The sequence below is a fragment of the Leptonotus elevatus genome, chromosome 20, assembly GCF_054856555.1.
Source record: "Leptonotus elevatus isolate MCC_2025b chromosome 20, RoL_Lele_1.0, whole genome shotgun sequence".
NCBI lineage: Eukaryota > Metazoa > Chordata > Actinopteri > Syngnathiformes > Syngnathidae > Leptonotus > Leptonotus elevatus.
Genome location: NC_141258.1, coordinates 9,107,560 through 9,125,946, shown reverse-complemented (window position 1 = coordinate 9,125,946; position 18,387 = coordinate 9,107,560). Strand labels below are relative to the sequence as shown.

The window sequence follows — 18,387 nt, the reverse complement described above, 5'->3', positions numbered from 1 at the left end:
TCAAAAAGTGAATGCGGAGACAGTGTACAAGCACTTTTTTAAGTGATATGCAAGTAAAACAAAATTTTTGGGTGGGTCCACCATTTTATTTGGCATATTTAATAATGTCACTGTTTATTTAGCTTGTCCAATTTATTTCGATAATAAGATAGTAGGTGTAACAAAATAGTATAAGAGTTTTAATTTTTGTATATTTGTTTTTTTTTATGTAGATTTGTAAAAAACATTTATTGTTTTCAATTAAAAGGAAAAAAAAGATGAAAATATTACAAATAAAGGGGGCAAAGTTGGCAATTTTCAGTCACACTTTTGTCACATTTGTTAAAACTAGACACAAGAAAGTAAAATATATATATTTTTTAAACACCCATCTCTAACTATCTTGTAACTAAATTAATAAGAAACCACAATACCTGAGAAAAAAACACCCAGAAACGCCCACTGAAATGCATAGAATTTTTTCCAAAACCCCAAAAATGCTGATACACTATTTTCATGAATAACATATATACATAAAAGTATATAGGAAAATAATTGAAGAAATTTATGCAAATCCTCGGGTGCCGAACCACAAGTATGTGGGGGTTGACTGTATAATACTATAATGTTCCAAAGATGGCGGCCAGCCGGGGGACTCCTTCCTTGACGTTGCTTGTGGTTTCCATGGCAACGGGAAACATAAACATCTATGGTTGTGTTATGAGCTCCGTGACTCACAGCTTGTGTGAGCGTACGTGCTACGCTAGCTAGCATCTGTGTAGAGCTCCCCTCTGTTTGATATGACTCAGTCTTCTGTCGCCACTCTGTGTGTGTGTGTGTGTGTATATGTGTGTAAAAATATCCGCCCATGTTGCTCATAGAGATGCAACCAGCGGAACTCCAGGAAATGTACAAGGAGCGGTCAAAGCTGTAAATATCCCCAAATATTTGCTGTCGTGGATCCTCAGTCGGCAGAGTTCCTCATAAAGACAGGAAGTGGCGAGCGTGCGTCATGGCGTGCGCTTCCTGCCGCTGCTAGTAACTAAAAACACAAACGCTGCGCTGATTTTAGCAGCTAAGACGTGTCGACATCAACTCTCTTCACCGCACTTGTGTCAAGATGGAGGCAGGCGCGAGTCTTAAAGTGGCCGCCGACGGAGTGCTTAGCAAGCCCTCTGATAGCCCAATGAGCCGACGCGAGAGTGGCGAGAGAGCGAGCTTCCTCTCGGCAGTAAAACACGCGCCACTGCCGCCTCTCGTTAAATGTTTTCCATCCCTTATATGTCCATGTTTGCGCGGACACGACATAGTGGACGGTCCTTGTTGCTAGAGAGCTGCAAAGGTTCGAGGGATGCATGAGGACATCCTTAGATTTTTCGTTAAAGGCTGGCCATGGTGATTGGAGGGAAGCCCCGAGGGGAGGCGGGGAGTCATGATGTGGCGGGCCAGATTGAGTTTGACACCTGTAAGGACTCTAAGGAGCCTAACAACAGTGTCCAAAAAGTCCCCCAAAAATCCGAAAATGTAGCAAAAACGTAGACAACTTGTAGTTAGCTTTAGCATCAATGCTAAGTAAACTAATATGTTGTGACTCTGAGGAGCACAACAGCAGTGTCCAAAAAGTCCCCCGAAAAATCTGAAAATGTAGCAAGAACGTAGACAACCTGTAGCTAGCTTTAGCATCAGTGCTAAGTAAACCAATATCATGTTCTGACTTTAAGGAACACAACAACAGTGTCCAAAAAGTCACCCCAAAAATCAGAAAATGTAGAAAGAATGTAGACAACCTGTAGCAAGCTTTAGCCTCATTGCTAATCAAACCGATATCATGTTCTTACCACATAGTGAGTTAATAATTCATTAATTAATAATTCTGACTCCAAGGAGCACAACAACAGTGTCCAAAAAGTCACCAACAAATCAGAAAATGTAGCAAGAACGTAGACAACCTGTAGCTAGCTTTAGCATCAATGCTAAGTAAACCAATTTCATGTTCTGACTCTGAGGAGCACAACAACAGTGTCCAAAAAGTCACCCAAAAAATCTGAAAATGTAGCAAGAACGTAGACAACCTGTAGCTAGCTTTAGCATCAATGCTAATCAAACCGATATCATGTTCTGACGCTAAGGAGCACAACAACAGTGTCCAAAAAGTCCCCCGAAAATTCAGAAAATGTAGCAAGAACGTAGACAACCAGTAACTAACTTTAGCATCAATGCTAATGAAACCGATATGATGTTCTTACCATTCAGTGAGTTAATAATTCATAAGCTGGCACCTAAATACTGGGCATACTTTGCCAGCCATATTGACAGTCCGTAATATAAAATCAATAGAGGTCTTTGCGCTCTGAGCCAACTGAATAGTATTAGCACATTCAAAATAAGTAGTTATTGATCGGTATACTGTACCCTTTGAAATAAGTAGAGGTCTTGCTTTGGCATGGAGCTAAAAGCCAAATAAGTCAACCTTAAACATTTCTTGGCAAGATTATGTATTATGTGATTTCACTCGTCGAAACTTGACATTCTGATTAATATTATATTTGTGAAATATGAGTTATGAAGCAAAATCCAGCCGTTTATATCCATCTCAAGGGGCGGCCATTTTGTCCCTTGCTGTCGAGTGGAGATGACATCACAGTTGCTCAGGACTCAGGCAACGACCAATCACAGCTCACCTGTTTTCTGAAGCTGAGCTGTGATTGGTTGTTACCTGAGACCTGAGCAACTGTGATGTCATTTTCACTCGACAGCAAGTGGCAAAATGGCCGCCTTCTGATATGGATAAAAAACTGCTGGATTTTGCGGCTTAACTCATATTCCACTAACGCAATATTAACCAGAATACCGTATTTAGACTAGTGCGGCTGCAAAGAATATATTGTCAAGAAGTTTTGGAGGGGGGTTGACTTCCCCTTTAAGTCTAGCTGGGGTAGTGGTCCAGCTATTTCACTGTTGATTTTGAACAGGAAATTGAGAAGGGGGACGGACAACAGATGGACTTGTTTATTTTGACCCGTCGTCACATTTTAATCAGACGAGACCAAACACGAGTGTCGATGTGTGTTACTGCACAGACCCACCATGACCACTCTGTCTAAACAATGATGAAAACTGTTTGTTTTTTCCAAATTTAATCATACCCATCTGTCTGTTATAGGCATACGGCATGCTTTTAATGTGGTAGCTGTCAGCAGGTAAAATCTCGAGGACAAGTTTATCTATGTAGGAAACTGGCCCTAAAACGGTCGCTTTAAAGAAATTTGGTCAACCTCCTGTACATTTTATAGCATAGTTTTAGGACTTTTCTTATGCGTCTAGTCCTGATAGACATGCCTACCAAATGTTGTATTCTGAAGTCAAACTGGCTTTAGGGGCTCAATTTAAAAAAACAGGTGTCTTTATTTATTTATTAAAAAATATATTTATTTATTTATTTATTTATTATTATTATTTTATTACCCCCCCCCCCCCCCAAAAAAAAGGCACTTGTTTTTTTTAATTGAGCCCCTAAAGCCAGTTTTACTTCAGAATACATTTGGTATAATATATATATTTTTTATTTTATAAAAAGACAAAAAAACAGGTGCCCAACTCAAACATTTTGAAGTCTATCGTCCTCCATCTGTTTAGTATAATTGGTTCAAATTTGCCAGCAAATGGGCAAAACCTCTTAGACACATTTACATTTGGAAATAGTGGAAATAACCCCAAAATGGCTGCTTCTAACCCAAATGGTGGACTTCCTGTGTCTTTTTCAGCAATGGCTCTTTTAGACTTGTTTATGGGTAGACAATAACCAACGTTCACATGTTTCTAGACCGGCTTCTTGGACCGGCTTCCTCCGCCTCCCTGTCCCCTCTCCCTCGTCACCCTTCCTCCTCCTCTCCCCCTCTCCTTGCGTCCCTGCCGCTGCCCCCTGCCCTTCTTGTCGTCCCCTTCCCTCCTCCCTTCCCCTTCCCCGGTACGCCTTCCTTCCCCTCCCCTGGGCCGGGGGCTCCATCCATGGCCCGGGTCTCGGTGCTATGGGGGCCGGCGGGGGTGGCTGGGGTTTGGTGTCGTGCCCGCCCCGCTCCGGTGGGCGTCCTGGCACCTCGGGCGGGACCCAGTATCCGGGGGGCGAGCCCTATCGCCCCGCCGGACGGGTCCCATATGCCCGCCGGGGTCCTGGTGGGGTGGGTGGGGGCTTGGTGGGCCGGTGCGCCTCCTGCCCCCGCCCGGTTGGGGAGGGCCCCGCTGGTCACTCCTCTTAACTCACTACACTAGGTTTGCACAATACACTTTTATAGGGGGTCGTGGGGGGGGCGGGGGTTGGGGGCCGGTGGGGTGCCTGGTGGGCCTGCAGTGCCCCGTCCTGCTGCGTTGGGCCGGGGGCGCGGGCCGTGTTGGGGCGGGGGCGCTCCTGCTCCTGGGTTTGCTCTCCGGCCGGTGGCCCTGGTGGGGCCCGGGGGTCGTCCTTTGGCGCTGCCGCGGCCTGGGGGGCCCTGAGGTGTTGCGCTTGCTCTGTTCCGGCGGGGGTCGACGGCTCCCCTCTTTGGTGGAGATTTTCATGCATGCCAGATCCACCACACCAGCATCTACCGAAACTCAGACACAATCTGTTTCCTCCTCAGGTTATTGAATCGGTGGAGGCTGGTGTCTGCGGATCTCACGCGGCTTCGTCTGTCCTTCCTTCCTTTTCTCGGTCTCTCCTTTGGTCTCTTGAGGCCTCCCTGATTTTATGTTTTTTGGATTTGTTGGGGTCTGGATGTTTCTTGGGCTGGGGAAGAGTTCTGGTGGGGGGTGTCTGGTCGGTGCTGGATTTCACCTTCCTTGGTTTTCTTCGGTCCCCTCGGGTCTCCTGGTGTTCGGTTTAGGTGAACGGTATGAGATTTTTTTTTCTAATAGGTTTTCTGGTGAGCTAACAAATACACACACGCACGCACGCACGCACATACACATACTCACCCACACACACAAAATATATATATATATATATTAAAAAAAAAAATAAAATAAAAAAAAAAAAAAAAAAAAAAAAGAGCAATGATGATGACATTTCCGAATGAACAATACTGAGCTCTTAAAAGAAAAAAAAAAAAAGAAAAAAAAAGAAAAATAGACCGGCTTCTTGGGCAGAATTTTCATAGAATTGCTGGTGACATTTTGAGTAGAAGTAGACTTCTTCCAAGTGTAAGGCCGTTGGGCAGGGAAACCGCAGGGTGCTTATCTTCTGGTCTTAACATTTCCTCGGCTCGTCTGCTTTTTCTGTAACGCTCAACGACCTCTCGAGAGGCTCCTTCCGAGCTGTGGCCGCGCTCCAACAGCCACAGGAAGTTCCCATGAATGTTCCCAAAACGCTTGGCCGGAGTGAACAACCGTGGAGACCGCAAGGGAGGTCCCTTTCACATGTTAACTGCTACATGCTAGTTGAAGGACTTGATAGAAAGGAGACTGATTAATACAATTTTTGATGTACCGGTACGTGACTTAGTATTTAGGATTTTAGATGCCTTATACTGCTAGTCTTAAAATAGATATTGTGTAAAAGTTCAGAAAAAGTCAACGTGACCGACCGGTGTGAAGAACTTGGTGACAGTAGGCAGCTAGCAGTGAGCAAAAAAAAACAAAAAACGTTTCTTGCAACTATAAATCAACGACTTATCCTCTGTTGTGTTTTTCTGGGAACAATTGACTTGAGTAATCCTTCAGAATAAGAGAATCTGGCATGATTCAATTTATTTATGTATTTATTTATTTAACGCAGGCTCCATTAGTAATTGCAGAGGGAAAGATTCCACCCCTGGCGACTCACTCACTTTCCCTCTCGAGTCTGCGTGCCGTCGGAATGTAACGATGCAAAATAACACGCGGCCGTTAAAAATAACCCGCCAATATGTTTGGAGCGTCGCGAGGATTCCAGCGTACATTCCGCATGTCCGGCTGAAGGGAGGCCCTGGTCGAGGGGTGGGGGTGGGGGCGTCAAAGAGGAGCGCCTATTTGTGTCCCACCTAAAAGGAGACTGAAACAAGAACTTTCTCTAGAATTCTTAAGGAATTCCTGTCCAGGGCACCAATCTCATCCTTTGTGGACCTGACTTTTTGACCCCCCCTGATTTTAGAGTATCCTGTTCATGGGGGCAAATATGTACTCGATATCTCTGGATTGCGATGATAAGATGAGCATTACTCATTCCACACATTTTTCAGCGTTTTTTTTTTTTTTTTTGCTGGAAATTGCCACTAATGCCGAGTCTTTGTTTTTTAGTTGCTCGTGGACGTCTATGATAGAAATGAATCACACTCATTGCTTAGTTAGCATTCAAGCCTATATCGGCCTTCTCCCAAGAGTCCATTTTATATTCCTGGCTCTGGAATGTTGTGTATACACACCTCTATTAAACACACGGCATGTAGCTCCCGGTGCTGTGAGTCAAACTCGATGCTGTTTGCACAGCACGGTAACAGTGCGGCTGTAAAACATTACACCCCAAAGCAAAGTGCAAGTGACACACACGAACACAGAAAACAAAAGCACACTCAAAGTGTTATCAGTTTTATAAGTGCAGTCACTCCCACCGGTGTCACAAATGGCGAAAACTGCACCGCAATCACGCCGGCGCGTTAAGATTTGTGCCTGCTCATCTATTGATTTGAAAAGCATTAGTATGCCGCCACCGTCGGCAAACCCGGCCCCAGGCTCGGGGCGGTGGCGGCAATTCGATCGCGCCGCGGGTCGGGCCCATTGCGGTGTCTTACTTAAAATGCTGAGTCATCGGAAAGCTGATAAAGATGCGAGAGTGTGCGTGTTACTGTGCGGGTTTGTGTGTGTGTGCATGGCAGCCTTGGCCACGAGGTGACACTCGGGTCAGATTAAGATGACAAATGTGAAAGAGTTGTGACAGTTTGTGTGTTTGTGTGTGTTCTTGCACAGACAATAAAATGTAGGTTGGGATACATGACTCGTAATGGCGACGTCATTTCTCGATGGATTCCAACGTAACAAACACCGAATTGTGCATCTTGAGTGCAGCGTTTGTGCTGTTAAATCATGTAATGGAGATGACTTTATTGCCACTGCTCATTTCAAAGGTACAGAGCAAAGAAATTCACAACAGAGGGAGAGAGAACGGGAAGCCTGGCGGGCCACCAAAAGCGGCGCCCTGATTTTTCAGGTGGGGAAAAAAATTTGAAAGGATAAAAACTGCCCAGTATGGATTTAGACAATAAAAAACAACTCTTATTATTTTTAACAAATTCAAAGTGATTCTAAATACAATACTGTCACTTTTTCAAATTCAACTGTCAAACAAAATTGTGCATCAGGATTTCTCTTAGTACTGTCAAGGAGTTAGTTGCCATGGTGACAATAGAAGCTGAACCCCCTTAAAAATAAAAAACTAACAGCGTGTAATCCATTCAGACGTGACAAAAACTCAACTGTGCATCTTAGTTGGGGAGTTTGTGCTTGGTTGCCGTGGCAACAACAGTCGCTGAAAGTGGAAGTTATGAAATTGGTTTTTGATGTGGCAGAAGTCACGCAAAAAACAAATTGATAGCGCAATGCTGCAGAGTAAAAGTCACTTTTTTTAAATAAAAAATACAAATAAAAAGTCACCTTTTTTCTTCACAAAAATAACACAACGTGACGTCATTGTTTTTGATAAAAATGGGGGGGGGGGGAACTTGCATTAAGAACATGACTTGAAAATATCTGTTTAATTTCATTCACAATGTCAAGTTAGAAATATGAAGCAACAACAGAAATAATAGCACAAAACGTACTATTGCTATTTTTGGGTCTTTCATTACAGTCCGAAAACACACGCAACAAAGTTAATAGTCACATGTTTAGTTATAATGCAATCACCTCCCGCGCCTTGCTTATTCGTTGTAAACTAATATGGTTCAAGTGTATCCCGTGAGCCGCGGCACACTGGGGAAGGTCTTGCGTATGCTCATGCACTTCTCCTGGTCCAGGAAGAGCGAGTTGGCCTTGATGGAGAGGTTGTGCTCCAGCGTCACTTTGGCCCTCAGCAGAGACTGAAGGCTGCCCTCGGCCTCCAGCAGCCTCTCCTGCAGCTTGCGGATGGTGTCCTCGATCACTCGAACCTCCTCCACCAGCCTGGGAACGAGTTGATGAAAAACCCCAAACCGCATCATTACTGAGCGCCCTGCGATACCTGTGGTGCGGGTTGTCCCTGCAGAGCTCCACGTTGGGCCGGCGGGCGCGCTCCTCCAGTCTGGTCTGGGCCACCTTCAGTGGGCTCTCTTTGTCCCGCAGAGCTTTCTTCAGGGACTCGATGAGCATCTCGGTCTGAAAAACCTCCTGCAGGGTCTGCGTGAGGCCGACGTCAATGAGATTAGCAGCGGACCACAAAGCGCTTCAGTGTGCGCGGCCGAAAAAGGCATTTCAATGTGTTCAGATGACGTTTGAGCTCTAATTTCCTAATTGTTGAAAATGCGCTTAATGATGGACCCCGTTTGGCTTATTTTCTAATATGAAGACGCGTGTTTGTTTTTACAATATTGTTTTGAAGTATAGGAATGTTTCAGGGGGGGGAAACACATCCATTTCTACCATTATTTTTGATTTACAAAATAGATTTTAGTCATCGGACATCATCAGAGCAAAACCATCCAAATTCTTTAGAAGTCATTTGAAATATTTACAAATTAATTGCTTTGATTATTTATTGTTATTGAGTATTATTTAAAATAATACTAATAAAAATAATGTATTTTTACGCGTGGCGTTGAGTGGTCGTTGCAATTAATCAAAATTTTATTACAATTTCAGTTATTACACTCCACAATTACAAAGTCAGCATAACCGTAAAAAAAATAAGATTATTAATAAAAACATTTAAATAACTAATTTAATAAATGTAATTATTTATTTAAATAAATCCACAAAGAACTTGCATAATTATAGTGTTTCAAAAAATATATATATATATAATATAGTATGTTTGAACAGTTTCTTGTTTTGTACCAAAAAATAAATTAAACCCCTAATGGTGATTTCAATTATTACCAAAATAACTGTGTTTAATGTTTTCATCATAATCGAGCAGCCCTAGGTTGTGGGTTCGATCCCATGCCTTCGTGACCGCATCGAAATATCCTTGAGCAAGATACCGAACCACCAGTTGCTCCTGATGCTGTGCCATCAGAAGGTGAATGAGTCGTTGAATTGACCCTTGACCCTAATAACATGATAGAAACTATATTGATGGATTTTCCAAAGGGATTTAGTGTAAACCGGCACGAAAACAGCTGTGATCATGTGACGAGGTGGACCTTGGCAAGGTGCGCCTGTAGGCTGTTTCTGGCGTCGGCCGTCTGCGCCACGCGGCTGGTGAAGGACACGTTGACGTTGTTGAACTGACTCCACATTTCGCCGGAAGTGACGCCGAGCAGCGCCTCGATCTCGTCGCGTAGTTTGCGCGAGGCGGCGCGCTGGCCCTGCGAGCGCAGCACATTGTCGTCTGTGAACTTGGACCACGACTCCGGCAGGGAGAGCCTGTGGGGCAAATGGCGGGACAAGCGTCAAGTCGAGGATCTGGAAAAAGGGTTTTGATGGATCGCCACTCGCAAGGGGTCGAGCCGTTCGATGCCGCGGAAGTAGCCGATGCCGTCCGACGTGTTCCTCAGGTGATGGCAGCGGTCGTCGATCCTCTGCGCCGTCACTTTGTCGCTCAGGTCTCGTTCCAGCTCGTGCTGCGCCGCGCGGTTCAACCTGTGTGGTGCCCCAGATAAACCGACAAATATCAAAACGGCATGATTGCCCTTCCGTTCCATCCGCCATGACGTGACTCACGCCAGCTGGGCTGTGGCTCTCTCCAGATGTTGCCTCATCTTAGTCTGACAGGATTTTATTACCTCCACTTCCTGTTTGAATCAATAGTTTCATCATTACATTTTATCATTTCATTTATTTTCATTTCTCACCTTGATCAGGTCCTTCTCGACGTCGTCGTGGACCAGGTCGATGGCCATGCGCTTCTCCCGGTGGTACAGACATTCCTGGGACACCTGTTGAACAGTTAGCGCACCTTGATGCTAACGTTATGCTAACGGAGATGGTGCCGTCTCAGCAGTGATACGTCAATATTGTAGACGGTAATCAAACAATAGTCATGCATGTGTGGTTGACTTTAAAGTATGTCCAAAGACAGACAAAAAACATACACACCAAATAAGGGTCTGCTAGTTAGCACATCTTCCTGCTAACCGCTAACATCCCTTGTAGTGCTAATACATCAGACATGTTAATGGTGGACCTAAAATACGAATGTGGAAAAGCTGAGAGGAATCGTCGTCCAAATTCTGGATGCTCATGACTGTCTTAGTTCAGTGGACACCTGTTGACAAGTTAGCGTGTCTTAATGCTAACGGCTAGCATCTCGTGCAGTGTTAACATATTAATTTTGTACACAGTAGGCATAAAATATTGATGTAGTGAGGTCATTGGGTGACGAAAAAAGAACTGACGGATAGTTTGACGGTCACTCTCATTTTTGACAAATTAGCATGTTTTCATGTTGATAGCTACCGTCCCGTGCTGTGTTAATATATAACTAATATTTATATTTATATATATATATAGGTATAAAATAATTATGTAGCGCTACTCTAGATGTTTGGGTGTGATGACAAGAACTAGTGGATAATTTCGTACACCGGCTAACGTCATAATTCAGGTAGCCCTTACGCTAGTTGACAGGTTAGCATGTCTTCATGCTAGTAGCAAGTTTGCTGAAAAGCTAATCTAGTTGTGTTTTTTGTGCTCTTTCTGTAACTCTCTAAATTGTGACAAGATACTGCCATAGCCCTTACTATTAGGAATGTAGTAATTGGTGTGAAGGAACTGCTGAACTGATCCATTGACCCCAACTGTATATTCATGGTTCGGCAATCACAAATTTGAGGAGAAAGAGTGAAGTTATGCCGGGTTGTTAGCAGAAGAAGTCTCTTCTTGCTGTGCTGATGTAAATGTTGTCGAGATGACTTTGAAATTATATTTAAGTGTTTCGAGATCATATAGTTTTAGGTTGGCATCATTTACTAGCTTTCTTTCTCGGGTTCAATTTCGGATGCTTACTCCTCAGGCCATTAACGTAGAGGACACATCTTAAGTAAGTCACGAAACAAATCCTCGGTCCCAGGATCTCATCCCCAAGGCGCCATCGGATCTCCAACGTCACCGGTTTGTCGACCCTCACCTGAAGTGGCCGCTCGGTCTCAGCCAAGGCCCTCTCCAGCCGCCTTTTGGCCTCAGCCAGCGCCGCGGTCTCTCCCACCACGTTGTCCACCTCGTGACTCAGCTCCGAGCGCCAGAAGGCGATGTCGTTGAGGCGCTCGCCGATGTTCTTGCTGGTGTTCTCCTGCGTGCGGCGCGTCAGCTGCTCCTTGTCCTGGATCAGACGCATTGTGTCGCGCCGGAGCCGCTCCGCGCTGTTGCGGGACGCCTCCGACTGGCGGTAGTTGCCCTGGTTGGACTTGAACCAGTCGTCGGGTGTGTAGCGGGTGCTCAGCGTGCTCCGGTTGGACGGGTAGAACATGGTGTCTGCGCGGATGAGATCCGGGACGCCTCGCTGCAAAGTGGGGACGGTGCCGTCGTTCTTGTAGTAGCTGCTGGTTCTCCACTGGTTGGCGCTGTGGTTGGCGGACTGCGTGTTTCGGTAGCTGGACGCCATGGTGGTGATGGCGGGGAGGAAGTGGCTGGTCTTGGGTCGGACATACGAGGCTGTCAGCTCCATGTCCGTCTGTCTAAAAAACCTACTTGAAGACGTCTTCCTTTAGCGTCCAAAGTTGAAGCTTGCGTTTCTCTGTGCCGCTCACCTGCAAATGAGCTCAAGTCCTCCACAAGGTGATGGCACATGCATAATACATCAACGTATTCTAAGTGTGCAAGTCATTCATTGGCCGGGCCAGCCAATGGCGGCGTCAAGCGGCCCGTCCAAGATTTCTGTTGACACAATGCTGGTTGCCGCGGGTTACAGCCGCCCTCCCCAGCGGGCCGCGTTCATGCTGAGCAGGTGCTTTTACTTTGTCAATAAAAGAAGCCGAAGAGCCTCAGAGTGTAAAATGACACAACAGTGTTGCACATGTTGTGTTGTATTGTAGCTTTACAACACAACACAATTCAATCACGTACCATTTTTGAGTTATTTTGAGCCATTTATGTTGTAGAATGCCAACCTCAATTAAAAGTACAGTACAAATATATTTTATGCAGGAAACTTGTCATTAAAATTTAAAAAACAAACATTTATTAGACTTTTTTTTAAATTGTACAAATAACATGTATTAAAAAAAATAGCAACCACAAGTTAGCTCAAATTGTTGAGTTTATGTCACAGAAGGTATGTCATATTTTATTAAATTATTTTGTAGTTTAATTTTTAAAGGAATGCTTAAATTTAATAAAGAAGCCAGGCTGGGTGCAAAGCTAGATTTTTTACTAAGTTGAAAAAAATACTGTTTGTTTTAGTTTTTTGGTTTTACATCATTGAGGATAAATGTCATGTTTTGAATAATAATTTTGTTTTTATGTTAGTTCTGTAAACATTTACTAAGGAATGCCGTAAATTAGCTACCGCAAACTAGGCAAAGCGCATAGAGAGATCATTTGTTTCAAATTAAATGATCTGTTTTAATTATTTTTTATTGAGTAAATGCTTATATTTAACCTCCTATTATCAAATTAGCTAACACGAGCTAAGCTAGGCGCAAAGCCAGATGGTTAATTTTCTGATCATAAATAGCTGCAGTCATATATTAAATTCTCATTTTTGATGTAGTGGTCAGCTCGTCTGATTTCGCCGTTTATTGAGGAAATGCTCGTACTGCATATAATTGTATCCTTCTATAGTTGAATTTATGCTAAATGTTATAGAGGAAATAGAAATAGCTACCAGCAGCTAAGCTCAGTCCATTGCGAGAGTGATAAAGATTTATTCTGATTTGATGCCGTAGAAAACTAGCGTCACTTTTTATTACATTTTTTTCCATCCAAAATAGTTATAGTAAACTGCATATTTACTCAAATTAGCAACCTCGCGCTAGGCTACGTTCATAGTCATTGTTGTTGATTTTACGTTGTGTACAGACTTTTTTTTTTAAATAAATGTTTTTGCCTTAAATGGGACGACAAGCAATCTGAGCTGGCAAGCAAAGCGCCGAGCTGTCAGTTTGGATTACACTCACGTTGAATAATTGATGCGGCAGGAAGAGGACACACAATCATAATCTGTGTTGAGTTACACGGCCATGTTGAAAATGAGGATCATTTACAGAAACGTCTACTTGAGAGCTTTTGTAGCGTATGCGCTTGAAAAATGGAGAATGTAAGTATAGAGCAAAAATGTTGGTTCTGGGTTAATATATGTAAAATAAATATGTTTAAATGTAATTTTACATTATATTTTGCCAATAGAATTGGCTAATACTATGACGTTACTAATATTGGGAATTCCTGTTGTGTATTTAACTTAATTGCCCCAAATTGACTACTCTGATTGTTATTAGTTGTTGAGCAAACATTTTACATTCTGTATATATAAAGGGCTGATAAAGCAGTGGGAAAATAAAACAGATGTCAAAAGTAAATGACTAGGAATTTGTATTTTTCTCTGTATAAAACCTGGCAACCAAATGCTGATTTTCGCTTAAGCTAGCTCGTTTTGAGTGGAGGCAATTGTGCGTTTTTAGGAAGGACGGGCTAGGCATGACGAAAAACAAATCAAAAGTCCACCATTTTGTTTTGAGGCAGTCAATCTGAGCTCATTTTTGTGCCTAACGTAAACATGGCGGCTTGCATTTAGAATGGAATGAAAAGTCGCTTAACATGGCAAGGTTAAAGACACGCCTGTCCCACTGTGGCCTCACTGGTTATAAATAAACCTCCTTCTGAAGAAAGTAGAAATAAGACAGCCCTCCTTTGAGTGGAAAATAAGTTGTCAAATTTAAGAAAAGTGTTACAGCTGTGTGTAGTCTGCAACCAGTGCACAAATGTAAGCATGCTACATGGTTCCTGCGAGATGTGTGTGTGGTGTGGGCACGGGGGTGGTGATATTCTCACATGGCATTAAAACCAAACAAATCTGTAACTACTGTAGCTAACCCCAAAGAAACATTACCTTTTTTTCCAAGATTGGAAGTTCTAGCCCTAAAAACGTGACAAGTGAGGAAAGATCCGCTAACTACCACGCTAACTAGCGTAGCTTGCGTAGCATGAATGCTGGCACACTGGCACATCAAGTGAGTAACTAAATAAATAAATGTCACATATGTTACAGTCTGGACAGTGCCCCCCCCCCCCCCAATTGCCCCCACTCCTCCGCTCTGCTGCGCTCGACACAGTGCCTCCGATGGAATGTGATGACCACGGAGCGGACAAAGCCCACCATTCATGGCCCCTCGGCCCACTCTGGATGCCCGCAACTGGGAGCCTTGATTTCATAGCTGGGGAGGGGGCATGGGCGACAGGAGAGGCTTGTGTCCGCCCCAGTGTAATTCATTGTGTAGCATCAAATACATGGTTGAAATTGTTAAAGGCGATTGATTGAAAGACTTTTTAAACAACACAGTCGTCTGTCTACTTCCTGTCTTCCGGAAACACAATAGAGTCTGTGCTGTTGCTGTGCGACCGGTTATAAACATGTTGCTGCTTTATTGCCATGCGACATCTATACTCTTCTTGGGTGTCATGAACACGCCTACAGCTGCTTATACAGTACTTAGTGGTGCTAATTTTCTTAACAAAATTCAAATTTAAAAAAATCGTCAACACATTTTTTTACCGGACGAAAGCTAGACTAAAACCCTAATTAATTACAAAAATAACTGGGACTAAATTAGTATGCATTTTCATCAACTAATGAAGACAAAACGGAAATGTACTCCCATTTGATAAAAACTGGACTGGAGATTTTAGTTCATAAACAAAGACGAGATGAAAATGATATGATTTTGTCAAATCCAGTCTCTGCTAAGCTTTCACTGCGACACTGTCATGTGACACAGTGACACGCCCCCTTTCAAATCTGTAGCGAGTGAGTGCAACATGCACAAACACAAGAGATTGATTCGGGGTGAAAGGTTTAAAAAAAAAAAGAAGTAAATAATAGTTATAACGTAACATAAATTCAGCGACTATAACGTTCCAATAATAATGTTGATCCGACCGCTAACTAATGCTGGCTAACTTACTAGCTCGTAGCATGATAGTAGCCACTTGATATACTGTCATTGTGTGTTTTTCATCAAAAAGATGAGAGAAAATATTATGTGAAATAGTTTTAGATCCAAAATGTTCAACATTATCTGCTGACTAAAAAACATACAGGGGTAAAATGATTGTCCTGACTAAAACGTTGACAGTTTTTGTTGACGGAAACTAGACAAATACAATGACTGTCTTTATCTTGGACTAAAATAAAGACTAAAATGCTAGATTTATAGTCTTCTAAAAGTTAACTAAATAAAAACGGGATGAGGTTGCCTAACTATGATAAAAACTAACAAGCGTGATTGAAACTGTACTAAAACTGAGACTATATTTAAAAGTGTCTGATAAAATTGACACTAGTACTTAGGGTTCCTTTCGTCTCTCATAGATTTGTTTCAAATTTGGAAGTGACTGGATGGACGCCCAAAGAGGAGAGTGAAAAAGTCCAACCGGTTTGAAATGGTCATAATCGACTAAAAATGGTTGCTCCAAAGAAAAATGGCCGACTTGCGCTTTGTTTGATGATGTGGTACCTTGGACTTTTTTGTGCGTTACAAAATGGAGGATTCCTCTGACTTCGTTGGGCGTCCTGTCATGCTCAGTGGGTGTGCCAATCCAATGTCAGGAAGCGAGTTTTGGGGCAACGTTAAAACTACAAACTCGAGGATTCAATCGAGTACTGTATCAGAAGTACAGCTGTGCAGCTTCTGTCGTGCACGCACCGACAGAGACATCTTTGTGCGGAGAGGACATTGGCCTCCGGCGACTATAAAAGGTGCACTGAGGCGACGGTGGCAGCCAGCGGAACGCTCCAGCAGGTGATTGAAAGCGGCGAGGAACAAAAAAAGTGATGTGAAAGATTTAGGACTGAGGAGATTCTCATCCGAGCGCGGCCAGTTGCCGCGCAACCGTTGGCGCTAACTCAGCTAGCGCAAACTGCAGTGGGGGTCTCTATGAGAACGCCATCCCTCCGAGTTATTGTCAAAATTGACTGGTTACACTTCTTCACACTCCTCCTTGGCAGAGGCGGCAAATCCAGGTCCAGAAAGTAAAAACCCTGCCACAGTATGCCTTTAGCCCCAGGTGCTAGCTAGTGAGCTCCCTAGCTAGTTACCTGCTATAGAGCTCGCTAGCAAGCACAAGGGGCTAAAGGCAACCTGTGGCAGGGTTTTTACTTTCCATAACAACCAATCATGTCTTTTCTAGGTTTAGTCATGTGACGTTAGCAAGCTTAGCAAGCAAAAAATGTAGCAGGCCGAATGTGTTCCATATGTAGCCACCCTTGTTCAAGGAGCATAGGTGGCAAAGCCAGGTCCATAAAATAAAAACACTGCCACAGTTTGGCTTTAGCCCCAGGTGCTAGCTAGCGAGCTCCCTAGCTAGTTATTTGCTAGGGAACTCCTAGTTACCTGCTAGGGAGCTAGCTAGCTAGCACATGGGGCTAAAGGCAAAACTGTGGCAGGGTCTTTACTTTCCAAGTGCTCCCTAGCGAGCTCCTTAGCTAGTTACTTGCTAAGGAGCTCGCAAGCCAGCACAAGGGGATAAATATGGGACACATTCGGCCTGCTACGTTCTTTGTTTGCTAAGCTTGCTAACGTCACATCACTAAACCTAGAAAAGACCTGAGTGGTGATTGATTGTTATGGAGCGTGAAATGTCGGAGGTTTACTAACGGCGGAGGTTTGCTAGCAGTCTTTCCATGTAATCTTATTCCGCAGCAAAACACAATATCTTTGATATTGAGAGTAATTTAGCTAGCCATGCTAGCCCGTATCTTCCGCTGTCATAAATTAATCCGTTTTGTCAATACACGTTGATCAAAGGTATGTAGTCAAATGTCTAACTAACCCTAAACCACCGTCCAGTGGGACGGCTTCTAAAAGAGCGCAACCTGAGCACCGCGAGCCACGCGCGACACGTAAACCCGACACAAACAGCTGCTCCCGACGCATTCCGGTGCGCAATCTGTGTGCGCGCGCTGCCAAAAGGCCAAAGTGCGCGCGGCAAGGTGTCGGATGCGCCGCCAGGCACGCGAGACACGCCCCGCTGCCATTTAGCGGCACACCCAAATAGACACGTTTGAGTGCCAACATCGGCTAAATTCCTTCATCCCGAACAAAAGCGAGAGGGGCGGGAGATTCAGATGCGCCGCTTCTGCACGAGGCGGAGAAGAGGCATTTAAAACCAAGGCCTTTTTGTTTCTCCAGGCATTTTCCAACCCCTGCGCCCGAGCCTCCCCCACCAAGAGCATGCCGGCCGGCCGCACCGCACAAGTGCTCAAATTGTCTTCCCGCTTCCCAAATTTGGGACCCGAGTAGAACGAGGTCTTTGTCCGAGTGTGACCCGGCCCTGTCCGTGCTCTGTTTGCCGGATGAAGGGTGCTCTTGATCAGGACAGTGGATCAGCCCACCCCAAGATCATCTATTCAGTCCAACCAGTGGTTTGCACATCTGCCTCACCACATTGAGACACTTGTTGTACAGCATTCAGTCTGCCGTGCCTTCATTGTGTCAGGTGCATGAGCCACGTGAAAGGTGCCCACAGCACTCTGCGTGTGTGCGTGTGTGTGTGTGTGTGCGTGTGTGCGTGTGTGTGTGTGCGTGTGTGCGTGTGTGCGTGTGTGTGTGTGTGTGTGTGTGTAAGACGGCCCACAGCAGCTGGGAATGCCGTTGACCTCAAAGCGACTCTGCCAAGGTCAGCGAGGAAATCTAAAACTCGAAAACGGCACGATCCCCGCGGCCGCCGCCAAACCAGCAGAGATTCACGCCGCCACCCGAGCGCGTGATGTCATCAACTTCCGGGAAAAGCCCTGCAGCTAAATGTCAGGGGATGTGACATATCCCGGCCGCCATCACTCCGGGAAAAAGCTTGTCTGTCGTCTGCCCAGCTGCGCTCGTTTCGGAGGGCGACCACCCAAAGACCCGCGGTCACGTGGTTGATCCTGGCCCGACTTGGAAGCGTTTTGCCGCTTCAGCGCCAACCCGCCAACCACAGGCTCGGACGCTGCGGCCCCACAACAGTGTGTAAACTTACCGGCCAAAACCTTAAGTACGCTAGACCGCAGCCAAAACACTTCTGTCCTAATAGGTTTAGATCTATATGTGAATATTTTTTATATAGGTGTACAGTATAACACGACAAAATGAACACAAACTTGAAAAAATATATTATAATTACAAACAATTCTAT

The 18,387-nt window shown here is 44.4% G+C and overlaps 1 protein-coding gene and 1 long non-coding RNA gene across 2 annotated transcripts in view; one reads left to right on the top strand and one right to left on the bottom strand.

Annotated features, from left to right (window-relative positions):
- LOC147156930 (uncharacterized) overlaps positions 1–18,387 on the top strand; it is a 98,588-nt gene that overhangs the window by 73,189 nt on the left and 7,012 nt on the right. Inside the window, exon 4 of the long non-coding RNA XR_015091783.1 lies at positions 9,924–10,085. This is a non-coding gene — a long non-coding RNA (uncharacterized LOC147156930). The remainder of the gene's footprint in view (positions 1–9,923; positions 10,086–18,387) is intronic.
- Positions 7,796–11,825, bottom strand: tekt3 (tektin 3). Its single transcript, XM_086064889.1, has 7 exons — positions 11,189–11,825; positions 9,915–9,998; positions 9,784–9,854; positions 9,559–9,702; positions 9,264–9,486; positions 8,144–8,298; positions 7,796–8,085 (listed from the first exon to the last, which is right to left on the bottom strand). Exons 1-7 carry the CDS (start codon positions 11,723–11,725, stop codon positions 7,869–7,871), a joined length of 1,431 nt encoding a protein of 476 aa, XP_085921015.1. The 5' UTR covers positions 11,726–11,825; the 3' UTR covers positions 7,796–7,868.

Coding starts and splice junctions, on each gene's coding strand:
- tekt3 (XM_086064889.1), bottom strand. CDS start 11,725: ATGGAGCTGACAGCCTCGTATGTCCGACCCAAGACCAGCCACTTCCTC. Junction 9,999..11,188: donor AGACCGAGCGGCCACTTCAG/GTGAGGGTCGAC, acceptor ACTGTTCAACAG/GTGTCCCAGGAATGTCTGTA. Junction 8,086..8,143: donor AGGGACAACCCGCACCACAG/GTATCGCAGGGC, acceptor ACTCGTTCCCAG/GCTGGTGGAGGAGGTTCGAG.